An 11,476-nucleotide genomic window follows, 5' to 3' on the forward strand; every position below is an offset into this window, starting at 1 on the left:
CACACACACACACACACACACACACATACACATATACACACATACACATGTCCCATCCCCCCATCCACCACAGGGAAACGCCCCTTAAAGCATTCCCAGCTCTTACTCTCAAAGACTGCACACTGAGGACATACACACACACACACACACCAAAATAAAAGCCTGGTTATTTTCAACACAATGACAGACACCAAAAAAAGTCCAATATGACAGTTTGGTCAGGCCATATTAGAGGTGATCATTTCATGTTCATACACATTCACAAATCAGTCAAGGATTGCTCTCTGTGGGTAATCGCAATACTTCACACACATACACACAAGCTGACACACACACGCACACACACTCCTATTTTATGAGCTCATCCAGTCCCTTAGGTCACCAACCGCCATCTCAAAAGCGCACATCAAAAGGCTAAGCATTTCACACAGACACATGTGCACGTATTGCATGCGCACACACTTGGCGTGGCAACTGTGGCAGCATTAATTTTCTTGTGAATGCACTTGACTAACACATAATAATCCCAGACACTACTGGGAGACCACCAAGCAGCAACACACACACACAGCCAGGGGGACCACCAAGCAGAGGGGCTGTCAAGACAAGATAAGTGTGTGTCTAGCGTCAGGGTTTCGCATACACCCACCAATACACATAAACGTACACGCACACACACACAACAACAACACACAGCCTGGCCTGGACTCCTGGAAAAGCTCTGGCTTATCTCTCCCCACAGATAGTGAAATGGATTAAGAGCCACATTTGGCACGTCCAGAGAACTGGACAGATAACCAGGAAAACACTCTCTCTAACTGCAATCACTGCTCAACATGATTTGTGTTAGTGTGTTTTAGTCTGTGTGTGTGTGTGAGAGAGAGAGTGGATGCATTTTAGCTAGCGTACGCTCCCCCATGTGTAGGCATTGGACCGATAACTGTGTGTCTATGCGTGTGTATGCATGTGTGTCTGGAGGAGTGATGCAGTGGTTGACCCAGGACCCAATCCGTTAGAACACACATTCATCTTCCAAACACACACAGTGCACCACAGACAAAGAGCTGTGTGTGTGAGGGGACGTTGAGCATGTGTGTGATGTCAGCTGGAGACAGAGAAAGGGAGCCCATCATATCCCATTTGTGTGTGTGTGGGTCTGTCTCCTGACACAACGCGCCTGCTCATTGACCCCCTGGTTATAGATGCCTGCTATGAAGATGATAAAAGGGTCAGATTCGCTTTAAGACTGGAAAATTACACCTTTTTCCTCTACTCTTCTCCTCTCTCCAGTATGGCTGTGTCTGAAATCCCTCCCTTGTTTACTCTATAGTGAGCAGTAAATACAGATTTTGGTCACATATTAATCATTGTCATTTTGTGTCATCGCTGACAGCTGTAGTGGTGATTCTGCCTGGCCTCTGCTGTTGAATTAGTCAGTTCTGAACATTTACATAATTTGCATATTTTTAGTGTTCCAGTATGCCAGTTTTTGCTTGCTGTGTCCTGTAACTGTTCGATGCTGGAACATGCTGGTTTCTCCACATGAGTAACTGAAAGTTTAATCTTATTGTAAATTGGAGAAGAGACATTTGGACAGCAGATTCTTATGCTTGACAAAAGCTAAAAAACGCCATTTCAATGTCTTTCTTTGCACCATTCTACATGTTTGCCTACTTATCTGTCTGTCTCTCCCCTTCTCTGTCTATTAGAGTCAAATCTCTGTCTTAATGGGCATCTATTGTATCCTGCCTCTCCCCCTCCTCTATTCATCACACTACCACACGCACATACACACTCCCTCTGAGGGGGCCCCTTAACCAGGCTCTCCATATGCCTGACCCCCACCTCCTTTCTCCTCCTCCTCTTTCCACAACCCCCTTCTCTTCTCCCCATCTCCTGCTCACACTCTGGCTTCTGCTCTGTTGCTGCTGCTGCTGCTGCTGCCCCACGCTGCCATCTGCTACAAGACAACAGAGTGTGAAAGAGGGAGGAAGAGGAAGAAAAGAGTGGTGAAAAAGAGTGAGTGAAAAGAGGAAGACATGAGGGAAGAAAAGACTGAGGGGAAAAGCTTAGAAAGAGAGACAGAAAAAAGATTAAGAGAGAAAGAGGGAAAGAGTGGATGTGGACACAATAAAGCAGAGAGCAGAGAGGCTGTCCATCTGCTCCCCCCTCACGCCTCCCCTCCCTCCTGACACACAGCCTCACACACACCACAAAGAGAGTATTTAACCTCAACACACACACACACACACACACACACACACAAGAGAGGGAGACAGAAAGCCCCAGCCTCTCTCTTTAACCCGTTCCTCTCCAGTGAGCCTGCCTGTATTACACCCTTGGGGTGGCAGGTGATGGGTGGATGGAGGGAAAGGATGGTGGGGGGATGCGGGGAGTAGAGGGAAGGGGGATGGGGGTGGGAGGGATTGAGGGACAGTGTGTAGGGGATGAAGGGTTGAAACTGATCTGAATCAACACCAACACATCCTCCCCTCCCCTCCCCCCCTCCCCTCCCCAAACCTCAAAACTCAATAGAGACCAGCTTGCCACCCCTGTCCCTATGACAACTCTCTGTCAATCATACTGTAGCAGTGGGTTTCCAAATGGGGATGGCTGCCCAAACATCAGAGAGCAGGGTTCAACTCACTTAGCTTACTCATGGAAGTAAACACTAAACTTTATTAGTGGTAAACATGCCTTTTCATACTTTATTTTCACAAAGATGACAGCAGGTCAGGCATACTTATAGTCTACTTTGTGGTGAGAATAGACATCCTGCAGACAACTAGCTGAAATTGTGGCTGTGGATGACGTTCAAATCTGCCAATGACAAAGCTACACCTACATGTTTTCTTTCCAATGTGGTTGCAATTTTGTATTTGAATCACTACTCAGACTTTGAGCTTAAGGTGTCGGGAAAAAAAACTGCATACATACATAGATGTAGAGCAGTCGTTCCCAACCTTTTTGGCATATCTACTTGCAACCCTTTGTCACCAATTAGGAAAAATTAGGAAAAAGAATAGAGGCAAGTCTGAAAAAAGTAACTTTAAAATCATTCTACTTTCCTCCCTATGACCCCTTAAGATTTATCTTTCATTCCCTTTTTTGGGTTCCAACCCCCAAGTTGAGAAACAGTAATGTATAGTAAGTACAATACATCTGTATAGAGCTGTCTCACTTTGACTACAAGTAGTCTAACTGAGAGGATGGGCTGTGTGCAGGCTCAAATTGGCTGACTACTGTATTTCCTGTCATTACCTGATTTTAGAGACCTCATCTCTTTGAGAAAATTAGACAATTTTCTGTAAATTTTCATGACTGATTAGTCATGCGCAAATTTCCCTCACTTACAGATCCTTGATGATGATGATTGGTTTTTTGAAATTCGATTTTTTTTGAGGTTGCATCAGAGTGTAGATATAATATCTGACAAGGCAAGACTAGGTGCCCCTCGAATTTAAGTTAAAACCACAAAACCGAAACACAACATAACAAAACACGACCCAGCATCATGTTGACAACGTGACGCCTTCGCTCCTGCTGGGCCTGTCGAGCTCTATGACATTGAGATGGCTGTCAGGTTTGGACACACACACCACTGCGTAGGTCAACACACACTGCAAACACTAGATTCCCCAAAGGACCTGTACATACACAGTGTAACACACACCAAACAGCAGTGTGTAAAGGGTGTGATGGAGGAGGGGGTTGAAGGGGCGTGACCCACAAGAGCTGATTTCATTAAAGGAGAGCAGAGGACAGGAGAGGAGAGGAGACAGGAAAGGTCTCTGTATATGACCACAAATGGAGAGAGCAGACACCAGCTGTCACTTGCTTATGTCAGCCCTATTCTCAGCTCCCATGTGAGTGTGTGTTGTGTGCTTGTGTTTGTGTGTATGCGTGTGTAATTGTGTGATCTCAGCTAGCCGTTACTGGTTTCAATTACGTAGCAAACTTTGACCCTGTGTAACCAAGCAGGGAAACGAGCTACTGCGAGAGAGAGGTACAGAAAGAGGTGGAGTGTATGAGAGAGGGAGCGGTCAATTCAGAGAGATGTTGAGATAGAAAGAAGCCACAGGAGTTTTTCGGTCAGTTAAAACTCAAACATACTGTACACTCTACACACCCACTAAAATGGTAACATACCCTTTTTCTGGGGGGTCCGCGTTCTTCGTCTTTCTGGCCTCGCCCTGCTCCTGTGCCGCCTCCTGTTCGTCCCTGCCGCCCCCCTTTACCCTCTCCAACTGGCGGTCTGATGGTCATCCTGATCTCTGGTGGGCAAATGTAGTTCTCAAGGTTCTTGGGGGGCTTCTTGGTGCGCTTGGTGGTCTGGATCTTCAGCTTTAGACTTCCTTCCTGGAAACTCGCTTCCTTGATGGAAAACTCCTGCTCCTCCAGAAGCCCCTCCCCCTGCTCCTCTAGACCCTCCCCTTCGCTGATGGCACCGTTAATCACATCATCACCGTGCGCCAAACCGATGCCCCCTGCTCCTTGCTGGTGCTCTTCATTTGGCCCCACCCTGCCTCCCTGTAACTCCGCCTCTTTGGGTCGGGCCAAGCCAACCAGATCCCTTGGCTCCATCCACGCTCCCGCCAGAGCCAGTCAGGATGGGGGAAGCTGTGGCCAGCCAATAGGAAGATAGAGAACAGTAGTCTGTCAGGCTGGTTGGCTGTTGTCAATCAGCTACTGGGGTTGGGTTGATTGCCCCACAGGAACACAGCGAAGCCAGGGACAGTCTGCGGAGAGAGCAGGTGAATGATATGATTAGGAAAATAAGGGCGACTAAAACAGCGTCCTGTCATCCCCATAGCTTCCATTCCAGTCCCCTCAGCACAGGCCTGTCGGCTGTCATCAACATCATTAGCTGCCTGTTTGTATGAAGACAAACACACAAGCTCATCACAGAGTTGTGGAGGCATGCTGCCACACTCTCATTTGCATTTTGTACCTCGCATAAATAAACTCATTTTTGACACCCCCTACCACTTGTCTTCCTCTCTCCCTTCTTCAACACATTGCTAATCTTCCCTCCCTTCATCCCTCAGCCATGCAGACACTAGAGTGATCAGTGCAAAATAAGACATTCCTCTTCTCTGCTCTAAAACCAGGCTGAAGTTAGCCTGAGGACACAAGACAGAAAAAATTAAAGAAGCTGACTTCTGTTTTTTTTGTTTTTTTCTTTTCACCAGAGCAGGGAAGGAGGGAGGGAATCACACATGGGGAAAAGGGAAGGCAGCAGAGAAAGATGGAGGGAAGGAATCTAAATTCTTTCCCCAGATGTGGTTTATGAGTTGGTCTGGAAAAACCAGTGTCTGAACTGTTTTACACACGCATGCAATGGCATTGATACACACATGCATGAAAAACTCCATACACTTATGCACATAAATACACATACAAATGACAGTGTGCACTGCGTACACTTCTTCACCCCTGCTGCTATTTCTGCTCTCCAGAGAGAAGGTTGTGGTAACCATTTGTCAGTGGATTCAGGTTTTCCTTTTTGGATCATTGCACATACAGGCGGTTATATATTACATACTTACATCAATACACATACACACTTACACAGGCTTACTTACACAGGCGTATAAACAGAAAGCAACCAAAACAAACACTGGACTACACTTCTCACTACAGCTCCAGGGAATCCCATCAGTCAATATGACATGAGGCATGACTGAGCTGGAAGTGGGGAATGCTGTCTCACACACTGAGCTTAAACTGACACCATTTACACTGATGTGAACCCAGCCTAGACCACTACCTGCAGACATGACTCAAGTAAAAGCTTACTACTTGATGCAGACTTACATTGACCTGAGATCACAAAAGGTTTACAGCATGTAAACCTGTGTATGGGACCTCCCTCTGTTAATACACTCTAAAATGATTACTGTAGGCATTTTACACTATCTGTATGTGTATATGTGTTTTCACTGTGCGCACTCCTGTACCAGCCCACGCTACTGTACTAACAGCTGATCCCCATCACAATGCCTCACAGCACATGCTTACCACTTATCCCTTTACAGGGAGCTGGATACACTGGGCTGGGTATGCCCTGGACAGGTTGCCAGTCAATCACAGGGCTCATAGAGATAGATAACTATTCACACCACACACCTACGGGTAATTTAGAGTAATCAATTGACCTAACCTGCATGTCTGTGGACTGTGTGAGAAAACCAGAGTACCTGGAGAAACCCCTCACAAACAGAATCTTCTTGTAATGAGCGACAGCGCTAATTATTACACCACTGGACCTTACAGTATGACTGAATAATCATAATCCACAGCGTGTGTCCAACCCTGAGATTTTTCTTCTGCATATGCAAGATTAAATAGAAAGGAAAAAAGCCTGTTTCTATGAGCCCTCTGTTTGGCCGTAAAGTTTGCCAATCTTAAACCACAGTCTCTCAAAGCTGACTCATAAGGGTTATTGATGTAGGTTCTGGTAGCCCCATGGTGGTTAAGTATGAAAAAGACTTAAAGGATCATAACTGTGGTTTTGCATGTTTAAGCTTATGAACTCCAAATCGGTTATACTCTACGCGGCTACAACTTTACACAGCCAACCATTTTCCAAAGCACACTAATAAGTTTTTACATTGATTTCCTACCTTCCTGGAAGTCAGGGATTTTGATTCATTAAATGCAGTATGAAAATGAACATGCTGAACTTGCTTACGTCTTTAGTCTGCATTTCTTTATGTCAAATTCACATTATTTCTGAAGACGGACTGTTCAGGAAATCCTCCAAAGGTAAGAGTTAAACGTTTTCTGCCTAACAGCACCCTATTAATCTCAAGACACTACCATTATTATTCCTACTTTATTGTTTGTCTCTTGAGTTTGATTTCAAGACAACAAAGATTTAGAATGCTTTTTGGCAGTCTATGATCTCAGATGGCCTCCTTAATTTTGCTTTTCCACTAAAAAGAGTCCTCAAAACAGACCTCCCTCCTTGCATAACCACACACTGACAATGGTGACAATGGTCATGCTGACACATGAATAAATCCATAAATGTTCAGTTTGCTGGATTACCTATCTCAGGACAGTCTCTGCAAGATGCTTTTCATATCTCATTAAAACCAATGAAAACCACTGACTGCCTGGAAGTTAGGAAATCATATGGTATGCTTTCAGAAAATGGTCAGCAGTAATGTCCAGTATAGGCAATTTGCATTTAATGAGCAAAAACATGCAAAACCTCCGTAACTTTTAAGTATTCAAATTATTCAAAGGTCAAAGTTTTACATGGATAACCAAAAGATAGTGAGTCCAGACTTGGTCCCAACCTGATCGTACAGTGCCCACATGACCATGTTTGGTCCTCCCAGTCTCTAATGTCAGCTTGGTGACTCGCCTTTATGGCATGTGTGAAAGCCACCCAGTCTGTCATGTGACTGAGGACAATGACAGGAAAAAGAGACAGCTGCCAACCACAACATCACACACACACATACACTCATCAAAAAGAAACCACTTTGGGTGGTGCTCTTAAGACTCAGGACCCCCTCACAACTACAAGCCAGTATGACAACAAAATGGCGTCATACATTAGTACAATCTTCATTCTGAGCCATTACTGTGTAAACTACTTAGCTGGGTCATGACTGTTCCTCCTCCCTCCTTGCTCGGTGCCCTAAGCTGTGTTAGTTCTCTGTTACTGGCAGACAGGCTGAGAGTTTATGTAAGACTGACCCCTCCTCGGGCCTCCCTCGCCTAGCCTGAGCCTCACTGCCTCCTCTCTCTCTCTTACACACACAAACACACTGACACACACACACACACACACCTCGACTAGCCTCAGACAGCAGGGTGATTGTGAGAGGCCAGACTCACTGCATAAATAGCTTTATTATGTTCTCAAAACTACCAGCGCTAACCAGCTTCCCTCTCAAATAGCATAAGGTCATTCCCTGCGCTGGATGTGAAAGGCTGTGAATGAGATCCTCCTCCAACATTTTGCCTTGTCCTTTGAAAACAATTGTGATAAAGCATCGATAATGGAATACAGATGGACAGAACAGAGATGGTGAATGATACGGACACACAGACAAAACAGAGGTAGACAAAGTCTGAGTGCGTGTGAGAAATACACAGAGAGAGGGAGGGAGAGAGATGGCAGCAGAAACACAACCTTTTAAGGCTGCATACCCAGCAGCCCAGTGCCTGAGGTGGACTCACAAATAGCTCATACACACATGCAGACAGATGCAAGCACGCACACACACACACACACACACACACACACACACACACACACACACACACACATACAGGCTCACAGATTCACACATCCACAAGCACACCAAACGCCCGTGTGATTACACAAGGTGAAGCCTTTTTTTCCCTCCTTTTCTTTGAAGTGAGAGTGTAGTAGAAGCTCGGCCATCCCTGGCTGTAGATGAGTATCTCAGAGGGACGATGAACACTGTCTGTCTGCCATTTTCATTTTTCTCCTTTTCTCTTTTATTCCAGCCCTCTAGTGAAGGGGCAATCACGTAAACCAATGTTTCTAGAATGATCCAATCTTTGATTGGAGGCATATCAAAAGGAATGGCCCCAGCCTTCTGCTACCTCCAAATCCAGTGGGCACGAGCACGGGTTTTTACAACTGGAAGTCTATTAGTCCTCTGCCTCAGAGCAGAGCAAGGTGAACGAAGCCATCTTTTTCATCAAAGAGCGTATTCGTTTTTTTAAGTGAACATTATGAACCCTTTCTCTCCCCAGTTCAGAGTGGATTGCACAAGCATGTGTTCAGCTATAGGGCAGCGAGAAGGACAATCATAAAGTACCATGTGTGGGACAGCCATAATAGAAAATGATGGCCTTGCAGCCGCTCTGTGGAGTCCCACACGCACACACTCCTCTGGATGAGCCATATGCCAGGTAGCACTAAAACCATCCTCACCTAACTGCCCTGCAGAAGCAGATGAATGTTAAACCATTTTAACTGCAGCAGAAGCCACAAAATGGCTGTCAGCAAAAACACCTCCCTTTCTCCCCAACTGTCTTCCTCCTTCCCCTCCCCCCCCCCCCCCCAACCTCTGTTCTCTCCCCTCTTCCCTGTGCTACCTCTTTCCTTTACCCTCCACCTCCTACCTCTCCTTCTCTCCCTCCCTCCCTATTTCTGTGTGCTCTGCCAAAAGGTGCTCCAGTGCTGATATTCTGTTAAGAGCGCCTGCCAACAGTTAGATTTGTCCTTGGATCCCGTTCACATTCCCTCCTCCCCCTCTCTGTGATCCTATTTCGACCCGAGGTATCCAGCTCAGAAGGGGATACACCTAATCGATTTCTCATGCTTTAATTTAAAGGTGGCATGGGCATCTCATTACCTAATAGGTGTTTTAATAGCCTCCTTCATACTTTTACAGCGCAAAAGCGCTGCCAGTGTTTCAACTCCCCCAAACCTGTTAACAAGACAAGATCGATGGTTCCATCCAAGTCTGAATCACCTCTATTATCCATCCCTCAACCCCATTTCTTTCCACCTAGTCACGCACTTCTCTTACAATTGCCCTTGTTCTTTTTTATCCAGCGCTCATTTCCACACCTGCAATCCCATATATCCTAGAGACCTGACCATTTTTTCCACACTTTCCCAGACTCATTCAGACTCTATTTATCTTCTGGTGCTGTGACTGAGGTTTCTGGGGGCCGCTGATAATAGTGGCGTTCTGCCATTCACTTTCAGCCCTCACCTTCCTCCACACAGCTAAAGCTGGCCATCACTTTTGGCCACGCTGTTTTCTGACATCCAACAGCTATTGATAAATGCAACCAGAGTGGAGTAGTTCTGGCTTCCACCAATCCCACTACATGCAATGTGGAAGCCACATTTTTATGTACGCTGGCATATCTGTAATGATGCTACGAAGGCTTTTGCAGATTTTGCGCTACAAATGAAAAATATATCAGAATGAAGGCAAACATTAAACACACTCCTTGCATACTGAGTGTGCTTCAACTTGCAACCTCCACTTTGCATTATTCATGTGACATTTGTCTCTCTCCAGCCTCTGTAACTCGACAACAACAAGTAGAAAAACCACATCCAACCAAAACTCTTTCAAAATGTCCATAAAATACAGTTGAATGTGACATGACTCATGACTGAATGAAGGAGTTACAACCATCTGCTTGCTGCATCTCACAGACTGTGATGCTATGTGATGGACTATCAATGTCAATGAACATGCAGGAGGTCCACCCCAGTAGAAAAACATTTGAACTAAGCGCGTGGTTAAGCTGGTCCTCGATCAGTGTGTAGTGGACACTTCATCCTGTTGACCTAATTAGCTGTTTTATCTTACTGGCACCTAATTACCAAGGTATTACACAGTTATAATGTATGGAGACAGAGTGGTCCAACATTGTTTGGGGGGGTCTGTGTGTACGTGCGAGATTGTGCGCATGGTGGTGTGAGTATGTGCACGCGTGCGTGTTTAGTCGAATTTGTAGGTATGTGACTAGAAGCAATTTCACATATTTCATGTCAAATAAAAGGATATAAACGGCACTGACATAATATAAAAGACTATATAGGCTAAGGTGGCATGTAAAAATCAAACATAAAAAGCAGACACACACACAGCCGCTAATTTATAACATTAATAACAACACTAACACATTTGCAGGAGAGCGTATTCAGGTGTGGAATGTGGCCAGTCAACCGGGGCTACTTACCCATGTCTAATGTTGTCACACACTCGGCTCGAACGTGTAAATATTTTATCAAGATCATTTACAATCCATTTAGACACACTTTACACAAGCGACGGATGGGATGACAGCCTCCCGGGGAGCTGTCAAGCGGTGCCAGAATGTATGTATATATTTTGTGACAGAAAACCCCGAGGAAAATGGCGTCAACGGTGCTTTGGAAAGGAGAAAAAAAAGCGAAAATAGGATTTGCAGCCGATCTGATGACAGAAGCAAGGTGGCCGCACAGGGAAAAAATCCAATCGGAAACTTGGCGCTTCTGTCCAATTCCTCACAGAAATAAGATCTTTAGAAGCTCTTGCGGATTGACTCGTGTGGTGGAGAGTGCGTCTCCGATGCCTTGCAGGATCGCTGGTTCACTCGGGGATCTGCACCGCGCTGAGATCCCTAGCAAATCCGCTACTCGGTTGGTAAGGGAGGAGGGGGGGAGTAGGACTGTTACTGCAGTCAAAACAAGCCCGCATCCGACTACAAGCCCAAATCCAGCGGGAAAATATCAGCGGCAAGACCGCGCTTTCAGCCGTCAGCACAGGAGACTGGGGAGCCGAGGCAGGCTACGGTGGTTTAGATCGCTTTCCCTCGCCGGTTGCTTCGGATCAGGGTTCTCTCGCCCTCTCTCTTTCACTCACTCACTCTCTCTGTGTCTCTCTCTCTGCTTTTCCGATCGGTGAATGTCAGGTCCGGGAGCCTGGTGTCTGGTAATGATCTCACCCAGCAGACTGAAAGCTCTGGCTGAGCA

General features: G+C 45.8%; 1 protein-coding gene across 1 annotated transcript in view; it reads right to left on the reverse strand.

Moving 5' to 3' along the window:
• setbp1 (SET binding protein 1) overlaps positions 1-11,476 on the reverse strand; it is a 36,877-nt gene extending 25,401 nt beyond the window's left edge. Inside the window, exons 1-2 of the mRNA XM_046034568.1 lie at positions 10,702-11,476; positions 4,150-4,739 (exon numbers count right to left, since the gene is read on the reverse strand). Coding sequence (XP_045890524.1) covers positions 4,150-4,584 — 435 coding nt within the window. The 5' untranslated portion in view covers positions 4,585-4,739; positions 10,702-11,476. The remainder of the gene's footprint in view (positions 1-4,149; positions 4,740-10,701) is intronic.

This window comes from Micropterus dolomieu, linkage group LG21, assembly GCF_021292245.1.
Source record: "Micropterus dolomieu isolate WLL.071019.BEF.003 ecotype Adirondacks linkage group LG21, ASM2129224v1, whole genome shotgun sequence".
In the NCBI taxonomy this organism is placed as follows: Eukaryota; Metazoa; Chordata; class Actinopteri; order Centrarchiformes; family Centrarchidae; genus Micropterus; species Micropterus dolomieu.